The sequence below is a fragment of the Pieris rapae genome, chromosome 1 (genome assembly GCF_905147795.1).
Source record: "Pieris rapae chromosome 1, ilPieRapa1.1, whole genome shotgun sequence".
In the NCBI taxonomy this organism is placed as follows: domain Eukaryota; kingdom Metazoa; phylum Arthropoda; class Insecta; order Lepidoptera; family Pieridae; genus Pieris; species Pieris rapae.
In genome coordinates this window covers 6,686,743-6,710,335 of record NC_059509.1, presented here as the reverse complement: position 1 = coordinate 6,710,335, position 23,593 = coordinate 6,686,743, and the positions used below count along the sequence as shown (strand labels likewise).

Here is a 23,593-nt window from a genome sequence, read left to right as displayed (position 1 = left end):
TTTATGTCACTTAGCTATATACTACTATAGTTAAGTACGAAAAATATTGATTTCCTTTAAAAAAACGCGGTATTAATAAATGACGGTTTAAGTGAAGCGGTCTTATTCAGTGTAAGGGTCTCTCTAAAGGTCTCTCAAGGAAAATAAGCAACTTAGAATAAAATATTCAGATAGCTACCGTGTCATATTTGGGGTAATGTTCTATTAAATACGAATAAGTTTGACCTTCCATGCGTTCATGGCACTTCACTTCACTCATACGAGCGTAAAGAAAATAATTCATTTCGTCCCGGAGTCGGCAAAGCTCACTTAATCTCATATAGAGAGCCATCGAGGAAATTTTCGAGAGATTTTAAGATAAGTACCTATTAATCGTTGATAAGCAAAAATAGGGTTTGTATGAAATGAAAATGGATGAATGAAAATTAGTGTATAGATAGTTGTGGCTCTGAATCGTTTTTCCTAACAATTCCTATATTTTTTTTGTTTGTTTGATACAGTAAATTAATTAATTTTTATTATTGTTTAGATTTGTTTAGCATAATTTTCTGGTTTATAGAACAATTTTTGCATTATCCGATATATGTTAGGGATAGGTTCGTGGTCTGCCTTACGCCCGAACCCAATAATTAATCCACAATCTAAGATTGAAAACAATCTGAGATCAGACCGTGACAGTCGATCGATCTCCTATCTGCATCCCAATAATAAAACCCTACGATGACAATCCATTTTTGGCAACGGATAAAATGCAATCTCTTCGCTCTTTTTCGTTTCATTTTACCGAGTTCACATTCATATTTGAAAATCAATAAACAAAATAAAATAAAACCGCACAAATGATATTAAAATATACATGTCACATACATGGATAGCTTTTATCGACAGATTATTACAATCCGTCGATTGGTTATTGATACACTTTAAGTAATATTTGGATTAAGATGTCTATATCAGATGGGTTTGGGCGATAGTGAACCTGTCTGCTATAAGATAAAAAAGATAAAAAAGTCCATTGGTACACAGGCGGAAGCTCGAACCTACGACCTCTGGGATGAGAGATGCACGCTGGCTGTTTTATTTTATTTGGAAAACCTGTTAATTCAAGATAAAATATAGACGCTTTAAAAATTACTACACAAGTCTTATATAATACCAACGTCACAGGTATGTGTCACCGGAATATAGCAAAATCCGCAAGTTCCTAGGAAATAAATTAACTTACGTAGGATTCTAATCGAGAGATAAATTGTATTATTTTACGCCCACATTTTCGCCAACTCATGAATTTGTGATGTCTCGTCTGTAAATTTATAAATTTACGGATATCCATTCGTAAAATTCTAAACTGGTAGGTCATTATATAAGACTTGTCTTATAAATTCCATTCGTATTGGATATGATTTTCCGGCGAATTACAACTTCAATGAATGTCTATAGCATAGAATGCTTATCAGTAACTTTTCTCTAAATGAAAATAATCTATACTAATATTATAAAGAGGAAAGGTTTGATTTTTTGTTTGTTTGTATGAATTGAATAGGCTCCGAAACTACTTGGCAGATTTGAAAAATTCTTTCACTGTTGGAAAGCTACATCATTCCTGAGTGACATAGGCTATATTTCATTTTCAAAAAAATAGGCATCCTTACTAAAATTACTTTATTAATTATTTATTATTTGATACAATTCTAACAGATGGCGCTGAGTTAAAGGTAGTAGTTTGGCAAGACGACGTTTGCCAGGTCAGCTAGTAGAAAAATAAATAGGTAAAAAAAACTATGTCTGACCTAACTCTTCAATTATACGATAAATCAAAAATTGATTATCAAAAGGTATTATAACCGGAATAGTAAAAATGCAATGCACTCAATTTTTGGAGATTTTATCTATGTTTGTGAAATAAAATCTAATATCGAATGCATTGCACTTGACTGCAATTCTGTATCGCTTCTACTGCATTTAAAATACCTTCTATCTAAAGGCGCTGATCTTAGGAAAATGCAGTTTCCCGTACGAGCGTCACCGACTTTGCAACCGATATTTTTATTATTTAAGTAATATTATATTACAAAGCTGACAGAGACGTGCAATTTTCCACCCGAGGGATTTCTAAAGAGCAGGATAAACCTTCGTTGTGAGGATAAACTAGCCTTAATCTGATATTTCAGTAACATGCTCCACTGATCTCTATTTACATAGGCTTTGTAAATCGTTTGTTCTGCCTCGTCTTCCAATACGATTGTTCTGATTTCAAATGGCGCAGAATTTAACTAACGAGAAATCACAATATGAAACTACAAATCAGTTTATGTAGTGACAGCAGAAATAACATCGTATACTAATTTATTACATATATTTGGGAGTATTAATTGTTCTGAATTTAATAAATTCTATACTAGAACATTTTAGTGTCGCCAGTTTTTTACATGTTTAAATATATGAAGTATAAATATTTGATCACACTTTTGAATCTGCTCTGAAGTGTTTAATTACGACTCCTAATAGATATGATAAGTCTAAGAATTTGGCTTAATTTTATTACAAACCCATTGTCACCTCGTAGATAGTTTTGGAAAATTGTTGTATAGGTACATACGTATAAATGATAATAATACCGCTGTTACGTCGAAGTTCAGAATTTAAAAAAAAGGATTATTCCCCTTTGCAAAATTTTCAGAGGCAATGATAACATTTGACATTCTCTAAGTAAGTCTACAGTTCATGAATTTGACATAACCTGTATTCCTCGAACCCTACCGCTACGATACCCTACGCTTGCTGAATTTTTATTGCCGTAAAACATTAAAAACTTGAAACTCAAGTGAGATTTATTTCGTAATTTCAAATATTAGTTTCAACATACGCTCGGGTACTCATATACCAAATATGATAGCCACTTAATATTCCCTAAACATAAAATTTTAGTAGCTCTAAACAATTATGCAATTAATATTTAGTTAATACTTACATCGGTATCCCTTTATGAGGGGTTATTTGATACTTGATAAGGTATTATGAAATATGAACAAAATATAAGAAGTTTCAGTGTTTTGTTGCTTTTATAAATAAGAATACGTCGTATATTAAAAAACGTTATAATAATAAAATGTCTGGCTTCGGTAAATATAAAAAATAACCTGTTACGGTTGGCCAGAAATAGCTAAATTAGGTCTTATACGTCTTTATTTTGTTTCACTGTGTGAAACTGTGCAAGTAATAATTGTGCTCATATATTTAATCATTTATTTAGTGAGCCGGTAATGATACGCACAGATTTATCAGAGAGATATCAGGGTTAAGCATCGCGCGCCTTACTACTAACTTTTCTTAATATTGTCTTTTGATTATATTGTCTTTATAGTCTTTAGATAATATTATTTTATTTTTCGAGTTGCAAAGTATTGAACTCGGCTTATAAACTTGACTCTTCTAAGAATACATACATATAATACATAGTCTGCATACGCTATTATATTAATTAATTCCTTATATCTTTTTAAATTTTGATAACGAAAATTTGTGTGCGTTATTATAAATGTTATAATTCACCAATATAATATAAAACTTTTGTAATTTTATTGGCATTTAATTAACTTAATATTGCCAAAGTGAACCCTTTGAGCCTCGAGCAAAAATTTAAATATTTTCTCAAGTATTTTAATAAAGTAAAGATAGAAATAAAAGTGTATATATGTCTTATTAATCGTATGTTACAGAATTTAATGGGTTCTCTAACAGTGAATTTTTTTTATAGAACCGTGGCAGGAGGCTGATGTTACGTGATACCGCCACCCATGGACACTCTCAATGCCAGAGGGCTCGCGAGTGCGTTGTCGGACTTTTAAGAATTGGTACGCTCTTTATATATTGGCAATGGCAATCCATCCTTTCCTCAGGAACCTCCTTTTGTTGTTTAATTTATTATATAATACATGGCAAGGCCAATATTTGATTTTCTACTTTAAACAAGATAAGATATTATATACACTCAAATTTAAAATACAGATACGCCTTGGCTCTTCATCTCGCCAACACGTGGATAATGATGTTTCTATAATGTCAGCCCACCATAGGCCTAAACCTAAACAAACATAATAAGGTTTGATTTGTGCTTATCTTAACAGAAACTATATAGGGTATTTTGTAACCATCCTCAAAATAGCATATCTTTTAAGATAGATCTGTATTGCTATGTCTTAAAGTTATTCATTTAATAGATATATATGTGTAGCCTATATGCAATATTATTGAAATGAAACGTCCACGGAAAGAAATTAGTTAACGTAAAGCTAATAAGTACTTTGATGGACTTAATTCTGCTCCGTCTAGTTAGAAGTCGAAAGCGATTATTTTACTTCGTTTGTCTAGATTTAAGAAATAAAAAATCTGGGAGAATTTATCATTAATCTACGTTTTCTATGTAATATAATCCAGTTAATGTCTTTGGTAATAAATAAAATATGTAATGTTCAATGAGTTTAGATGACACACCAATTAATAAATCAGGAAACGGCCTAGCCTTTTGCCTAGCATTTTTATAATAGCATCACCGGGTCGTACTGCTTTCTTTCGTTAACGAGACGTATTACAATCCTGGTAGGGTTAAGATAAAATATATAGCAAAATCTTAAAACAATAATCACTGGCATAAATAAAACCAGCAATTAATTAAATTTCCGATTTTGCGTCTTAAATGTTAAATGTAGTATTAATTATTGATTTACAGATACAATATATATCAAGGTATAATATCTTTAGTTGTAGTCATAGACTATTATTTTATTAACGGCCGAGTTTTAAATAATTTTATTGTGATACGTTATTAGTAAGAAATTCTCTAAACATTGTTTAGAGGTTAAGAGTCCACCACTGAACAGTAGTGGCAATGTTTAAATTTTTATTAGTGAGACAGTGAATTTTTGGGACAATATTTGGCAAAAATAAAAAATCGTTTGTTTTTGAGGACAAAGCTGACAATGTGTAATCTTTAATAATAATATCTTTATTTATTTTCTCACAAAACTTCATACATGATAAGTATACAACTATTTATTAATGTATGTAAATAATTGTCATTCTTGTTTTGAGGGATAGTTATGTATCTTGGTATAGTTTACTAATTCTGCTTAATTGTCAAAATAATTAAACGTAATTAACTAGATACAGGAATCAACACAAGTGTGAAGACTATAAATTCCTTTAATAAACTTAAAACGTTAAATCCCTAACGACAAATAAATCCTTTCGTGACCTGCTTCAAACTTAATTGCTTTTTTCATTGCGTCTCTAATTTTATTAACTTACTGTTAAATTAAGAATATGCAAATACTACGATCCTTTTTACTTTATTTTTTATCTAAGTTAATTTAACACTTAGTTGTGTATGATTGACTGATTATAATGCGGAAACAACTTTACTGAAAATGAAATTAATTTATAAATCTTTTATTTAGGGTCTGTTTCACAATGTACGAATAAGTTCCAAATAATCTATTTATTATTGGTAGGATAAACACTATTGTTGCGTTTCACGACTGTCAGATGGCGCTATTCGTCATGAAACGTGAAGTTTCTTATTCGGAACTTTTATCTTCCGAATAATTTGTGTTGCATAGATATTTGGTACTTTAACCATACATTGTGAAACAGACCCTTTATCTTTATGATTATTTTAAACCTTAAAGTTAACTTTGGATGTAATTCCTGTGAAAACAGAGAGATTTTAAATTCACTACAAAATGTTTAATAAGATAGTTTTTGTCTTCAAGTAGCAAATTATTGTTTATTAATATAAGTATTAAGAACTAAGAGCATTATATTATTATCTTCGTGGAAACTGAAAATCTGCCGTACGGCTTAGTATTGCAAGACTGCCAGTTCACTCTCAGATATGGGATTAAACCGGGTGTTTTCTATTATAGTAGAGAATAAAGGAAAGTTTTTCATCATTCCCATATGAATAGTTGACGCACGATACAGCTTCCGTGCACTGTCTTACTCCGAGCTATAATTTACGATTGTTGAGATCTTTTATTTACGTTCTTCGCAAGAAAATGTAATAGAATGGGTATGAGACAAAGAATGAGCAATGCATAATTTATTTTCTAGAACATATTATGAGGTACATAAAATCTATTATAAACTTTAATATTTAAATAACTTGGATGATGAATTGAACCAACTTAAATTATTTTTGAAGATATTTTACTACAAAATGTATGGTTCAGGCATAAAAATAAGAAGCAACAAAGCAGTCCTATTTAGTAGTTAGTTTCCGTTGTATTGTAGAAATTGTGCAACCTTGAAAAATTCATTAAAACTTCATTAACAGTAGAACTCAATTTCACATATTGAGTTATCCAAATAGTTTAAGTTAGTTTAGGCCTATACCATCGCCTGAAAACCATCGAGTGTGGTTACTGATCATTCGTTAATTGGTACACATGTACATATAATACATTGGCCCCGGGCAACACCGGGCTCGCATTGTCGACTTTTTAAAAGAGGCTTTATGGCCGGCCCTAAGGCCCTTATCAACTTTCTTATTGCATTAGTAAGAAGTCTCGATGCTGGCCAGAGATCTTCGAGATGTTGTATTTATAGTCAGTACTCGAAATCACTTTGTGCGCATTCAACATTAGAACTAATATTAATTGATAGATTGTATATGTCGCAATAGGCCCTTTATACCCTTCATTTACTTCACAATAAATATGAACTCCCTTTAATTTTCGAACACAGATTTATATATCTACAATAGTTTATAGCAATGATCACATTTAAGGCAAGACTGGAGCTGGCTCCTTTGAACGTAGATGTCACGAGGGTTTCTCCGCAGTCTCAAGAGGAGGTCAAAGCAAATGGATTACTGTTTGAACCTTCAGGTGCGCAATACTGATATTAAATTTAATATTTGCTTTTGTAAATACTTGCTATGAGTTAAGTTTACCAATTGTTTATTAATGTATGGTTTTTGAGTTGAGATAAATATACTTCCGCATTAATGGTACTACTAATATTATTGATATTTCAACTTAGTTTTGTGAGTAGATTTTGATACCATTTATCTGCTTTAACATGGTAATATTTCAGTTAGAAAAGTGCATACGATTCTATGATGACATATTTTGTACACTTTGTATCGAAATTAGTTTTTTTTATTATTACATCGAACAACTATAAAATTGCTGCTACTAACAAACGAAGTCAGAATACTAATTGCGATACTGGTCAGTATAATAAATATGCATATTCCTAAATGTCTATAGAAAATTACTATTTCATTAGCCGCATGGTGTTACTCGTTTGGTGTCAAATTAATTATACATATATCTTACATTTAATTAATTAAATTTATTAGATAAAACATTGTTATATATTCATTTCTATGTTCATTAAATATGTTAAAGTATGAAAAAACTGTTAGAGACCTAATAATTAATTTATTTAATTTCGAGTAACTAACACAGCATCATATGTAATGTATATGACAACAAAATGCCTGATCTGGTCATATTGAATTACAGTTAATTAGACACCTTTAGTAATCCCACAGGTCGTACGCCCAATACTTACGAAATTACTGTTTTTGTTAATTCATCAACGATTTTATTTTCGTTCTTAATTACGAACGTTATATTGATAAACTTCAAGTAATAGGAGTAGTGTTATCATACGAAGCGCCTTCACGCCGTTCAATATCATATTTTCATATAACCCCGCCCCCCTAAGCACAGCTGCAGCCATGATTTTAAAAATAAACCTATGACATGTTGGGTATTACTTTTATCTAAAACCAACTCACCTTAAAACGAATTTAAAAAGAATATCTATAGACCAGTGTCGATAATTTTTGAAACCAAAAAAAATTACAGTAGGATGAAACCCATTAGAAATATGATCAAAATGAAAGGAAAAATAAATTACGGTCGATCCGAGTTCGGGAAGTGGGAGGGGGGTGACTTTTAAGGGGGAAAAATTGTTTATCTTGATTTCCGGCGAAACTACCAGTCCTATGGAAAAAAGTTAAATGGCAAAGTTGTAGGTCATAAAAAGATCTACAACTTTGGTATTTACAATTTTTTCACATAACCTCAAAATTTAGGTGAAAACAATTTTTCCCCCTTAAAAGTCACCCCCCTCCCACTTCCCGAACTCGGATCGACCGTAATTTATTTTTCCTTTCATTTTGATCATATTCCCCTACATTTCTAATGGGTTTCATCCTACTGTAATTTTTTTTCATTTTTTACTATTTTTGAAGGCTTCGGCACTGGTCTACTAGTGGTGATATCGTTTACAAAATTCTTGTTTCTCCTTTAAGTATATTAATTAATACCCTATGATTTTCCGTTGGTTTGACTTGGTTTGAAATAATTAAGAAGTACTAAAAGCTCGTTAATGTTTCACGCATGGGAGGAACTCGTTGAAGACGCATTGCGTCAAGTCGAGGGGATTTTAGCCTTAGAATTCTGTTCGTTTGCCATGTCTCATCCGATAAGAATTTCAAGTATTCACGATAAGGAGCTTTAAATGAATTAAATTTTATGCTAGGAAATTCAGGTTTTCCCAACAATCACTTCAGCTTCGCGGAGCTTTTAATTTATGTAAATAGCTTTCGATACAAAAATGTACCTATTGGTTATAGGAACAAGTATCGTATAATGATTTCGCAATTCAGTTTTTCGTAGTTATACATGGTTTCATGTTAGGTTAAGTTGTTGTTATTACATAGTAGTAAACTATTCAAGGGAAACGGTAGGAGAACTTATGTGAAAGGTAGATAGCTGTCTGTGTCTGTGAAACGTTGGTACTTTTAACACAGCGCCATCTGTTAGAATTGTGTCAAATAATAAACGAATAATTTGCAATAAAATAAAATTGCGACTATTATTAAAGATTTAAGCTATCATTTCTTAAGTTGGACCAGATTGCTCACGGCGTGCCAATTTAATTTAAAATCGGTTAAGTAGTTTAGGAATCCATACGGGACAAACATTGTGACAGGTTTATATATTTTAAGATTGTGCTTTGCGGGAGAAAATTCTGACAGCAATGTGGAGAATGTATTCTTTAATCGTAAAAGGTTCACTCTAAATTATTACTCTTCGCACGGTAAATAATTATTATCACCATAAATATTTGTTTCCGATATAAAATATTTATTTTATTTCGTAGTTGTAATACCAAAAAACATTACATACGAAGAGTTAGATGAATTAAATCATTTATGTGTTTTCTCATTAAACTAAGTATAGTGTTTTCGATTGATCTTAAATATTATATATTTTTTAGAAGCGATTAATAGGGCTGAGATGGCCAGACGTTTTTGTTACGAGTATAATGAAAAATCCTTTAGAACTTTTCAATTTTAATTCTTTGAGATATTTCTCAAAGTTCTCATCAAAGCGTTCTTTTAAGTTATTATAAAATATTAGATTGACGAGTTTCAACAGTAGAATTCTGTGAGTTCATTTGTTTGAAGAATTCATATCTTGAATACATCTTTATATAACGTTTATGTTATAACAAAAAACGACGTTTGCCAGGTCAGCTAGTTTTGATAAAATAGTTTACTGTTTATTACCCGATAGGTTTTCTGTTTGCTTAGTTCTGATACATTAAAAAAGTAATAAATAATTCGATTTATATAAATCAGTAAATTTAATCCATATTTCTTCATTTTTTCAAAATTAAAATGAATACAAATGAAGCCTAAATGACAATGACTAACATAACTTTCATTTATTGTAGTTGTGCTTTATAATATAAAACTCATAGAAAATATAAGGTAGTTCAATAATACTATAATCTACAGTTGTATTAAAATCTATATAATGCTTAAATCATATCAAGGTTTGTCTTTTAACCTACCTTTTACCCGACCCTGTAGTTCTTAAGCATAAAATGTTCATTTTACAGAAACAGAAAGTGCCTGCCGAGACAGATAACGGTGTAAATGTCAATCCCAGTTGGTTTCCTTCATTTTGAGAGGATCAAAGTTACGAGTACGGATTATAAGGGTCTAAGATAAGCTTATTTTATAAATCCTAAATTTGTACCTAGCTCCTTTGTTGAGATGATTTTACTTTTTGCAAATGTCTCCGGCCTATTTTCCAAATTAACTGAACAAAATCTTGTGCTTTAAATTTAAACGAGACAATTTAATATTTCTGAGGTACTTTTAAAATGTGTGTATTTGTTTTTTCTAGTAAGGCAAGTAGGTGATCAGCCATCTGTGCCTGACACTGTGCCTGCCTGTGCCTTCGACTTTTTGTTTATAATGTTTTTGCCTCAAATTGTTTACCTTCAGGGCACAAGCGAGTGGTAAACACATTAATTATATTTCTTTAAACGGAATAATAGGAAGCCGTTTGACCACATACGGCAATACTTTGGTCATTAGTGGTTTAATTTTAACGCTCCTTGTATCAATTTCACTCATGAAAAATTAATTTCTTCATAAAGCATTTGGCGTTGACGAGGGTCCCGAAAGACATAAGTATTCTCATACAAAAACCTTTTGAAGGCTTCGCAATTTTGATATTACATCATCATTCATCAAAGTGATAATACAACAAAATGTCATTCATGTTATTAACGAAGGTAACATTTTTTCGAAATTACAAAAGTAGATATGCTTGCGTTAATGAAATTTTTAGATTATATTATAATGCTGACATATATATGATTTAATTTCGATAACAAAGATTTTTCTTAAAAGGCAGTTTTAGCCCAATGATTCTGAAATGGGATTTCATATTATATGTGCGCAGATGAGACCTGTTCGAACTGACGAAGGAAAACGCCGTGATAAGGAGTAGCCTTAGTACGTGGGGAAATGCATGCCCTTCGCGGAATGATTGCTAGGGGTGGAAAGTTATGTCGGACACGCGTGCTGTATAAATCGTCTAAAACCCCACGGCGTCACCAACACTTGCCCAACACTTGCAACAATTGCTTCGCCATTACCGTAGCGCGCCTTGCCACGCGATTTACCTCATCGTGTGATAACCTGATCGTGTGATACATCGAGGACAATTCTCGCTCAATCCGCCTCGATATATTAACCTGGGATAGATCATCTACAGTGCTTTCATATGCAACAGCTCAATATCGAATGTTACGTGTTTCAGTTATGCAAGAAATCTAGAAGTCTAACGCTTATAAACTTTTAGTACCCCTGGACGATGTACAAAGGTTTTTTGTACCTACAAATTGTTGCTAAATGTGGTCACAATCGGTTGATGCAACGTTAAGGAAGTTGTAGCAAGTTTAAATGGAAAAGTTATTGAGAAACAAGCCGCTGGAGTACACTGTTAAAATGTTTAAGTTTTATTTTATATCAAGTTTCTTTTAGACCGCATTTTAAAGTGATACTTCTCGTCCAATTTATATTTAATGATAAATATTTTTATTTCATTATATTTAATAAAACTATCTTACCGGGCTAACTTCGTTCCTAAAGACCGAATCTTGTTAACTTTGGTTAAATCTCATTTAGGATTTCATTAAGATAATAACATTAATACAACTTTTTTGTAAATACAGAAATGTTTTATTGCTTAGTCTATGATATACAACACTTTTTGTTGAGGTAACACATGTCTTCGATCAAGATCAAAGCCCGGTTATGCATTTCCACATTCACCTCAAGATCGGAATTCCTTGAACTGACACAGATTCGATGTAAAATGGTGTGTAGTTTTGTCAACAGATGGCACCACATGGTGTTTGCATTCGTATAATTAAATCATTAATTTATTGTTATTCGATAACTTATTCTGCTATCCGAAGCAGAGAATAATCTACCAGAAAAGAGATAACTAAGATCGGTGCAGCCGATCTTAAGTTCTAAGGGGTACACGACTTTGGAAAAGTTCGATTATTAGTAATCCTTTTAGTTTTTATACACGATTAATTGCGTTTATTCTGTAACAAAAAACTAATTAAACCTTAAACTGCTTATGAAAGTCTAAAAAGAAACATTTGACGTAGTACAATCACTACAGTATAGTAGAGTAACTTTGAGAATCCGCAATATTTTATACCGGTACACTAGATTTATGATACATATATAGATAAGGTTCAGGCTCTTATATTATTTATGTATTCGCAGATGTCAGTAAGAAATAGTACATTTTAAACGTTATTTCCCTTTATAGAACAAAAGAATTCCAGTGTCTCGGTCATTTATAAGTTAAGTTAAGTGAAATAATACAATTTAGTCAGTTCCAGAAACAATTTGGGATTTCCTATGCTTTTACAGAGGATAGGGAGAACTACCACTTTAATGCGTAGGTTGAGAATAACAATAAAATTCCGGTTTATTTAAGAGGTAGGAGACGAGTTCGATCTAATACTTACTCCTCTTATAGGTTTCAGAAGGAGGTTTTCACTTTATTTATTACCTGTAATTATATATATCTACCTACTTAATAACACACTAAAACTTGGCTACAACTAAATTTATATAGCTTTTGAGATTTTATGTTTCATGCGTATTTTCTTTCCAGGTAAAAAAAACATACCTATATTTTTCGTATTTTAAGCATTTTTAATAATAAATTATTAAAACTATTTTTTTATCTGTCGCCGAGCAATGATTCTCACTTTTGCCATGACATATAAAAAATACTTGTATGATAGCAAAGAAAGTTGTAGTAATCTTATATAAAATCAATATCTAGACAATACTTGATACGTGTAAACTTCATTTCAATCAAGTATATGTTTATTTTACGGGCATAATTCTTAGGAAAGAAAGGGTTCGGGGGAACTCGATAACGTAATGAGTAAGGGTTGCGGCTCACAGGATTCTGATGTCAAGGCACTTTGGGGAGATTCGTTTTCATTGCGTCAGCTTTAGCCCGGGATAAAATAATTTCACTCGGCTTCAGATAAACGTTTTTTATTTTGGAAATGTCTTAGAAAAGCACTTTGCATATTAAAAATATTGCTTATTTGAAAATTTATATTTATGTATATATCGAAAGGATATGAAATTGATCGCTTTATAAAAAGGGAATTTTAATTTTACTTTAAAAAAAACCGCATTTTCCATGGTTTGCAATCAGGTCAGTTTCATCGTCGGAGAAAACGGTTTCGTTGTTTGCAAAGGCAGAAAAAGAGATTCCACCTGTCCATTTCGTCTGTGCTACCTCGACGTCCGTTCCAGATAGTGATAGTGCGTGGCAATCAGCAACCTACTGAAGTATTGGGAACCAATTCAACTTGCACACATCCTTCTAGCATTATCCATGTATCCTACCCGTTAGCCATCTAAAAAATAAAGCCATTCTTAAAAATCAGCGTGAATATAATATATATTTATTATGTGTTGTCCAGTTTACTTCAGGGATGGGGTTGAAACATCTGTGTCTTAAGTATCGCTTGAGACATCAACCAGAAACAATAATTGTTCTTCTCCCAAAACCAAGAAGTGCCCACATCAATATCAATACTATTGCATGCTTTACTTTTCATGACTTCGTTAAATCATGATTTCGTAAATATTATATAAATCCATTGTTGTTAGTTATTTCGACTATGTATTTGCGTGTTGCTCTCACGAGAATGTAAGTGCGTGCTCCTATTTCACCATGCCTACTGCTGATAGAGGACTAATCTTTAATTTTTATTTTTTTATTATTTATTAACTATTCATTTCTTCCGATTTAGAGCATGGTGTAATGTTTACATCTCCTTACAAACATTTTGTAAAACAAAAATCTTGGTAATTCAGAAGAGTCGCGGAGAGTTTATTGCCAGTTCTTATTGTCCGTTCAGCGCCCTTGATTGAACTTGAACTGGCACTAAACGTAATATTAGAAGCATTTAATATGTATTTCTTTATTGATGTTCATAAGTATCATTGTCTTACCTAAATAAATAAATGATTTATAATTTAAACTGATGCCGGCATTTGAACGCAAGAAAAACTGCTTGAGGAACTACTTGATCGTTAGTATTCCTCGCAGGGAGAGGAATAAGACTATATATTGAATTAGACGTAATATATATACAATACTTTATTTGACTGAGCTCGGGTAAGTATAAGGCATAAGATATAAAACGTGTATTAAGTTCTGTCGCTCTACAGTACCCGTATTTTTCTCACTAAAGTATAATCTATATAACGTTGGTCTGGCTTATGTCTTCCTAAGGAATGGTCACAGTGGGAAAACACAGTCTTAAGATACTCTTACATCTGTTACTTAACTTTGTTTATGCAGTTACAACTGACCATTAAACCTTCTCAGCTATATTTTATTTTTCATATCTTAACTATAGTTTTATTATTAAATAGTAAATTAAAATTATTTTTCACTGTTAGTACCACGTTGAACGTACAGTGGTTATTTTTATAGTAAACAACGAAACGTTTTCATAACAAAGGAAAAGTGGTACTGCAAATGACAGAATTAACCGCATTTATCATGTTCAAAATGAAAATACTTGTAGTTGTTTGAAAAATGTTTCAATAACACAAGCTGAACGAGCGCGAAGTCAACAACAAATTGATTTTTGGATGAAATATTAACGTTTCCTTCGAGTCGAAATACAAAATAAACATGTGCTTAGTTAATTCAGACATCTATAATATTAGGATTTTGATAATGTGTGACCTATTTGGCTTCAGTCGCCCAAAGGGGTCACTAGGTTGCACCGATAAACATCTCTTTACACTTACGATGTTAAAATCGCTTAAGCTATGTGCTTCATCGGTGAATTTCTATGAGGTCAATAACGTACCCGATATTCGCTTCGGGCGGTTTTATGGGAATGATCCCCGATATTGCATCCACCGATATTAGTAGTAGTCTTGATCCGACAACTACCATCTTTTAGCATCATTTCCCAATATCCGGTAATATCGCCCGTGCAGGTAACGACTTTTAGATCGGCAACAGACAGAGCATAGGGCCATTTTGAAACTCTAAACTGATTTTTCCTTATCACGCAACAAGATTGTAATTTTCTTAATAAGCTAGTTTTATTAGGAAAGTAATCTTGCCTTTTTTACGAACAACCTACGTGGAATATGAAATATCGTTTTTTTTAATAAACTCCATAAAGCAAGCATTTTTTATATTTTATTATCTGTCACAGTATTCTTGTCACATTCTTTGACGTTTTGTTGGTGTTTCAACAAAAATTGGAACTACATTTCTGATTATAATTATGCTTCTTAATAGGTTTAAGGTGGTACAAAAGGTAACCTGGTATTGCAATACTTAATAGAATTCTTTTCTGAAATTACGTGCCATTATCTTACCTATTTACATTTTCCAGATACCACAAATTGTAAGAAATTTTTCCTGCTCCAAAAATCTTTTAAGCGAAGAGATCTTTGTGCACCGTGATAGTAATGATAACAATCCACAGATACCATTCGAATTTACAGAAGCTAACATGACGGTAATTATGTTTTGAGGCTTAAATACAATTATTAAACAATTTATTTGTAACAATCGCTTTTATGACATTTACAGATTTAACTGATCACACAATATGGTCAGTCAAATTTGTACATTCTTTTACTAGTGATAAAAATTCCTGTTACATACATCGGTATACAAAATACCGGAACGGGAAATAGTTCCTAGTAATTCCTTCGTTTTGACTACGTCATTGAAGCGTGGGATTTCGCAGACTTTTAATTAGTACCATAGCACGTATTATCTAGCTGTAATGTACACTGCGAGCGATACGAGACATGCGACAAGAAAAATATCAATGTAAAGTATATATGTATACATTAATTATTTTTTATCATTTACATTATGTTTTAACTCTAAGGCGGTTATTATTCGATTATACTACATATGCAAGTGAGTAGAATCTAATATAATTTTTCGTCTTTGAAGTTAAACATAAAACCTTCATATTAGAAAAGGAATGGTCTTATTAAGGATATTTGTTATAGTAATGAGTATATGTTTCATAAAAATTATATGTTGCATAATAATTATAAAAAAATATAATAACTAAAAACTCATATATGTGCTCGTAGCTCTTGCTTATGAAGGAAAGCATATTGCGGAATCCGTTATGACTTAAAATTTGACGTTTGACTGAAAATTTGATGTGTGACAGGGATACACAACATTTTAATCTAGGTATGATGACTTTTTCCAGAGATTATGTGCAATCATCCAGAACTATCCCGAAGGCTGTCAGCGGTCAGCTATCTCTGCGGCTATGGATATAGTTCAAAGACAGATAGGCTGGATTCCGATATCAGCCATGCATAAAGTGGCTGACGTGCTTAGTATTCCACGGATGAGAGTGTATGAGTGGGCTACGTTTTACACTATGTGTAAGAGGTAATTAGCAAAGTGTTCATTATAGCTTCGTAGCAGACATGGCTAAAGATGGATCACAATTTGTCAAGTTTGCTTTATACTATTTATGTTATAATAAGAAGTATATGAGCTAATTGGATATCTTCAAGTTTTGCGCGTAGCAACATATTTTACAATTCATTTTGTTTATATAGAATAGTTATAGGAAAAATAAATAATAATTTAAACCAATTTAAATTTAATTAAAATCATTATTCGATTGCGAAATAATGAAATGAAATAAATGAAATGAAATACGTTTATTTTGTAACATAAGATCATCATGGTATCACTTATTCCACGTCATTAAAATCGAACCTGTTGGCATCCCTACTCATCGGCAAAGAAGACAGAGGGTGTGGGCCGAGAGAAAAAGCCGGCGTAAAAACTCTCGGTACTCTTTTTAGAAAAAGCAAATCATCAAACAATTCTACAATATTTAAAACAAATATAGCAAATTAATTAGAAATAGCCTGGCCAGCACTAGTCCTAGGCCCTTTTATCAACTACATAATCAACTTTAAGTAACTTTATAGTAAGCCTTACACAGCTTTTCTTTAATACATTTCTTAAATTTAATAAAAGGCACAGATAAAAGAGCAATATATAGGTATATGATCTCGTACTGAAGTTGTTCACTGGGACAAATAAAACTCTTTGCGATTACGTATAGCTTTTTAACTACTTTGAATTCCACAGGCGCTACAGAGGCAAATTCAACGTGAAAGTCTGTGTAACGACGCCCTGCATGCTTCGTGGTTCAGACGTCATTCTCCAGGCAGTAGAAGAGGCGACATGCTGCTGCGCCGGGAGCCTATCCGCAGATCGTATGTTCGGTGTCGACACGGTGCAGTGCCAGGGCGCATGCGCCAATGCCCCCGTTCTGGTTGTTGATGATGATTACTATGTAAGTGAGCCTGGATGCACGCCAATCTAAATCGAATCAAGGAGATTATCTCGGCCTATCGATGATTGGCCTCACCGAAACGTGTGTTTAATTTCTAACTGGCTGGCAATTCGAAGGGCAATTTTCGATTTCTCATTTCGTATTAGATAATTTTTTCAAGTTTCCGTTTTGAAAATACGTGATGAGATTTGCAATGATACCTGCAATTTCCGTTTTATACGGTTGTTAAATTTAATGAAGGCTTGTGCATTCTGTAGGTACTTTATTTGGCGGCCATCATTAAAAATAACATATTTTTTTATTTGGAATTTTATGCCTGTTGTTCCTTTTCAGCAGCTTCGGGTTTTGAGCTACAGCTATCAGACATAAGTTCTATTCTTTGAACACAGACTTATTAGTATTACTATTACTTTATTTACGTATTATCATTACTTTACTTAGACCCAGACTGTTCGTCGTAAGACTGCAAAAATTGTCTTGGACACAAAAAAGATGACAGTAAAACAGAGCATGTTGTGTTGATGTTTTCACACTTTCAGCAGCCTTGATATGAATATCAAGGTACACTACCTCCACAGAAATTGGAACGATTTCCCTGAAAATTTGGGTGAATTGTGTAAAGAAAAAGTGGAGCGGTTAAATCAATGATGATGACTGATCAAATGTTGGAATGCTTACAGGATTACGTGAATTAAGTCAAGCAAGAAAATCTAAAGGTTAAATTATGTCTCAAAACCAATCCTGATACAATCTGAAAACAGCATGCCAAGAAAGTGCACCTTTTACGTACACCAACAATCCAATTCCCTTGCGTTCTTTTATCGACGAATCTGTAGATACATGTTATATGCGTGTACTATTTAACATTATTCATAATATTACAGGAGGATGTAACTGTGTGTGACGTCTACAATATTATACAGACACTAAAATGTGGAGGCATACCACCTTGTGGACCGCAGTAAGTCTAATTATTAGTTCAATTGAGCTGTAAGATGAGACTGTCGAAGTGTTTCAGTATGTCTAAGTCGACTAATATTATACCTAGTAGTTACAATAAACATATGGAAAGTGCCTTGGGAATAGTAAAATGGTCATAAATAAATATTATTTACCTTTCAGAAACATAAAACATAATCTGTATTGAAAGACTACTTATTTCTAAGTTATTTTCCCCAATACATTCATAATAAATTATTTTTCTTGACGTATAGTTTATAATCTAGTTCATAAACTATAACTATTTCTATTGAACACTTTTTTCATACGTAGTAAATTTGAGGAGATATTTTAGGTCCTATAATGTTGTCAAATTAAAACAAATGTACAATACAACTTTTTAATTGAGAAAGGACAAGTCTCAGTTTTTAATATTCTTTTGTTTCCTCAAAGGAGTGGAAGGTTTGCTGCAGAGCCTATAACAGGACTTACTACGTTATGCGAATGTCCACCACCACCAGGATTCGGTATTCAAGCAGGATTGGGTAATGCAGCCCCTCCTTTACCCCATAACTGAAATATTAATATATTTTCATGTGTCCTGAATTAAACAAATATTCTTGAAATATGTGTTTTGTTTGAACCTTATGACTGTTTCTGATTCAATTCTCAGGTATACTCAAACATATTTAGCATCGTGTCATGTAATATATATTTTATCTCCCCCAAGCCGACTGGTACTCGCGGGGGAAACAGAGATCAACAGCATAGGGAATATTTACTTTTAAAACCACAACGTACAATGTGAGTTCTTTGTCATCAGTAACTAGATTCATAGAACTCATACATTTCTCAGGTTTCGACATATTAAGCCTGGCAGTATTACGAAGAATGGGCTGTGTCATAGAATTGTCATCAGCAACCAGATTAGTTGAACTCACGCTAATACAAAATAACAATGCATTTTACATTCATTTCTTGAATCACTCGTTTCCCATGTAGTGTTCTTTGGGTTAAAAAGAAATTCTATAGAAACTGAACGGACTAGTATATAAATTAAATCTGGTGAATATATAATACATACGTTGTGTATTTTTTACATTATGTCAATTAAAATTTCAAGTTATTAGAAAATCCACTCTTGACTCGTTAAATATTTTAGAATACCGTGTACCTGTTATACAGAGAGTGCATTGTAAAATAAAGGTGTCTTATGAATTGATAACCTAGAGGGTTGTGAATTCAACAAACAACATTGATGCACTCTAAATCTAGCAAGTTATAATGGCATGTCGGCCATTAGCCTTTGCGACAAATCCGAGTTAGATGTTTAATCGCAGGCATCAATTTAGGAACTAATCAGGCTGATAAAGCTATATTTAACTTCTGTATCAATTGTTATCTCAAAGTTCAGGTCTGAAATAACTACAGGTAATATTAAGAACGCACGAATTCGTTTTTATTCACCCTACGTATTTTATCATAATAATATTTGGATATCTTTTATAATATATGAAAAATTATAAATAATAATTAAATATATAGAACGTTGTATATAGAACAAAAAGAGCAGCGTAGGCCTAGTGGCTTTAGCGTGCGACTCTCATACCTGAGGTCGTAGGTTTGATCCACGGTTGTGCACCAATGGACTTTCTTTCTATGTGCGTATTTAACATTTGCTCGAACGGTGAAGGAAAACATCGCGAGGAAACCGACATGTCTGATGGAGGATGGTCATGGTTGGCACTGGAGGCTGATCACCTACTCGCTTATTAGATTTAAAAAACAGATTCAAAAATCTGAGGCCTCTTGGCCAGTGGCGCTAGGTCTTCCTAAAGAGGTTGTAAGCCCACTGATTTATTTATTGATCTGGAACAAAATACATAATAGTGAGGGTATCTGAACATATACCTGGTTTTCAAAAAATGCCTCTAATGTATATGATATTCATATCTCATATCTTAAGCACATTTTCAATGAAAGCAAATATAATTTATTCGTTGAACATTCTGGATGTTTGCATCACACGGTTATTTTCCGATAATAAGTGAATTATTCATTAATTTAGACATTTCATGCTGATACTATTTTCGTGGAATATGAAGGCCTTAGCAAATTTAATAATAAACCGTACCGTTTATTTCTATATTTAATAATCCTTTCACAGAAATAAAATAAAATTTAAGATGTATAACTGATGAAAAAAATCAGCATCTTATGAAATGAGAAATAATTATTGTGAAATGTGAAACTAAAGACTGTTTAGTAACATTGTAATTACATGTATCGTGATATATCGGGTGTCAGTTGGAGGATCAAGTGGGGTCAAGAGCAGTAAATCTTGAGTGCTCGTCTCAGATCGCCTTCCCTCGGGAGCGAAACCTTCTCGTAATTAAGTAGTTCCCGGCAATCAGAGCCGATATTATCTGAACCACAAACTTTAATTACAGGTGAAACTATCTGCTACGGACAATGAGAATTGTTTGCTGATTGCTAATGATTTTGATATCTTTTTAATGGATACAATTTAATATAAAAGCTTTACTCAAACTAAAAAAAAATATATTAAAGTGAAACTTTTATTACATCGTCTCAAACTTTTTGGACTGTGTAGCGCATGTCGCGTGACGGTCGGCCGCGGAGTAGGGATAAAGTGAAAGGCGCTCGTCATAGCAGCCAGCTGACCGTGTAATGTATAGACTATTATTCACGTGTGCCAGAGCTCCACGCTATTTTAATAATTGTATATAATCTAAATAATTGTTAAGTATTATGTAAGTCGTACTCTATTAGATACAGAGTTTAATGAAAATATTAGTTAGAGACAGTCTAATTTTATTATTTCTCATTATCATTCCAATTTTCCAAGTATAAAATTAGGATTGATAAAGCGATTTTTATACCCTTAATGGAATGGAATGGAATAACCCTGGTTTCATAAAACCACACAAAATATTTATTTATCTTCTTCATGAGAATTTTTGGTAACACGTTTAGACCAAGAGGGGCTGGGTACAAAAAGAGCCCTTTTAAGTATTTTAACTATGTAATATTACGTTACATGTCATTAATTAAAAAGCAATAGAATGTATATTTTATATAATCTCGTATTAAACTTGGGAAGGCCAAAATGAAAAAAGTTTTATATCAAAATTAAAGAAACCATTAAGCCAACGTAATTTTAATTAAATATTCATAACATTGGAATTTGGCCGTCAAATGTTATTTCTCAATAATTTGTATCACCAAGGGCTTTCCTTTACGATTTTTTCCTTTTATGGGTTTATTTGTGGCCATTTTTCGCATATCGAATCATACTGCAAGTTAAGGCGGTTGTTCGAGGGAAGTGTCAAGTCTTTAATACTTTAAACCAAGGCACAACCCTAAGGTAGGGTTACTACGCTCATTAACAAAAAACTGTAACTTGAGACATTCATCGGGTCTTAAAGAGCTTAAGTGACATATTTATTACCTATATAAGTGGCGTTAACATAAAATTTTACATTCCTATGTTATTTGTGATGTATCTCAAGATTTCATTTATTTTTTTTATTTTTTTATTTATTCACACTTCGCTGCAAAGAAACACAAATGACACAACTCATAAAAATTACAAGGGATGCAACGGGCGGCCTTATCACTAACTAGCGATCTTCCAGGCAAGCCTAAAGTTACATTTAGTACAGCTAAAAGAAGTACCAGCACATTTAAACATCTGTGTGAACTCGTATTTCAATTGTAAAGTTTGTATCAGCGAAATTAGTTATACGGTTCCTTTTATAACTGGAACATTCGTTATTTTAAAAACGGATCTATAAGGAAGGTACCTGAATAACCGGGCTGCATAATAAAATTTAAAACAATTTTGTTTCGAAACATTTGCACAGTGAATAAACGTCCAAATACTTGGAGAGACGAGATAATTCGGTGGTTAATGGTTGCACCGGACCTCGCGCTCCATTATTGCTTGGAGTACTGGCGCCCTTTTTAATACATTTTTGATATCTTTTATTGCTTTAAGTTACGCCATTAGGGAAGTAAGTCCTCAAAAAATGCGGTATGTATTTTTTAATATAAACCAATGTAACGAATATTTTATTAATATTAGAAAGTGCTTTAAAATTAAATGATTTTGTGTGATGTATAATGCTTCAAGAGTAGTCGAAGTAATCATCAATATATATATCGAGGTAGGTTAAAAGACATTATAGAATTAAACCAGAATTACTTTTAGCTCTTAGAAATGCTCATCATGTAAGCATAAGTATTTCTTGTTATTATAACATTTTTTATGATAAATATTAAATTCATCGACAGATAGCCTCTAGCGTCAATGAAAGCCTGAATTGGCTGAATGTTAAGCAACAATTAACGTGAAATTAACTATGAGGTTTTATAGCAGCGAAATCAGAAACAACTCGATTTTACTCAAATGAATTCGATTATAATGCAAACAGATCAATGGACCTTTTATAATTTTATTTACATAATAAACAATGCAATGAAAGGCTTAACAAACACGAGCAAAATGTTTCTGATACATCTATAGTTTACGACATTAGATTTACCACTGGTAATTTGAAATAATAATTAATTTTGCTAATGGTATACTACACACTACACAATGGTACAATGGTACACTACACTACACTACTCAATCCTTTGACTACAGCTTAAAACTAGTTATAAGCACTGTTGCGGGTGTCGTAAAATCTGTAAGATTTATACATCAAAGTTTTAGGCAACAGCCGTTTTCTGTGACGTTTTTTCCGGGGCGTAGTTCATCGTTAATCTTGAAAACAAAAACAGCAAGTTTGGTAGCGTCGTCTAAGCCCATAATTTAGGCGAAAACATGTGCGCACGACATCTGACGATTCCTATGGCCTAACCAAAAGATATTATAGATGGGGTTTTTTAAGCACCAAGGTTATATAATAAAGGTTTCCCTTATCTAACTGAGTTGTGCCTTAGGCAAAGTTTATGACCAGAGTCTTCATTTAATCAAAGAGAATACAGTATCAAGTTAGCACAGATCCTGGCTGCAGACGTACGTCTTGGTTAAAGAATATTCGGATTTGCATTGGTGCTTTCACTGCATTATTCAGAGGCGTAGAAACCAAACTCGAAGTAACCATAATAATCGGCATCCATCCAAAGCAGAAGGCACCATTGGAAGATAAACTTAATTATTACATTGCCTTAGTACATTGCATTTAATATTCAAAACCCACTGAACGGCAATATTGCTTTCATAATGATGAATTTTTGATCAGATGTAAGTAGGCGTTTACGATTCCTAGAAGCCAACCTTTTAATAAATGTGAATATTTTACGATGGCTTTAGTGGAACATATATTATACATGTTAATAAATTAATGATACTGAGAGCATCTTGTAA

General features: G+C 32.5%; 1 protein-coding gene across 1 annotated transcript; it reads left to right on the top strand.

Annotated features, from left to right (window-relative positions):
* The first annotated feature begins 15,116 nt into the window (after positions 1-15,116).
* Positions 15,117-18,782, top strand: LOC110995794 (NADH dehydrogenase [ubiquinone] flavoprotein 2, mitochondrial-like). The gene is made up of 6 exons (XM_022263122.2): positions 15,117-15,219; positions 15,298-15,423; positions 16,144-16,331; positions 17,049-17,256; positions 18,141-18,217; positions 18,649-18,782. The coding sequence occupies exons 1-6, from the start codon at positions 15,187-15,189 to the stop codon at positions 18,770-18,772; spliced, it is 756 nt and encodes a 251-aa protein (XP_022118814.2). The 5' UTR covers positions 15,117-15,186; the 3' UTR covers positions 18,773-18,782.
* Positions 18,783-23,593: the final 4,811 nt, after the last annotated feature.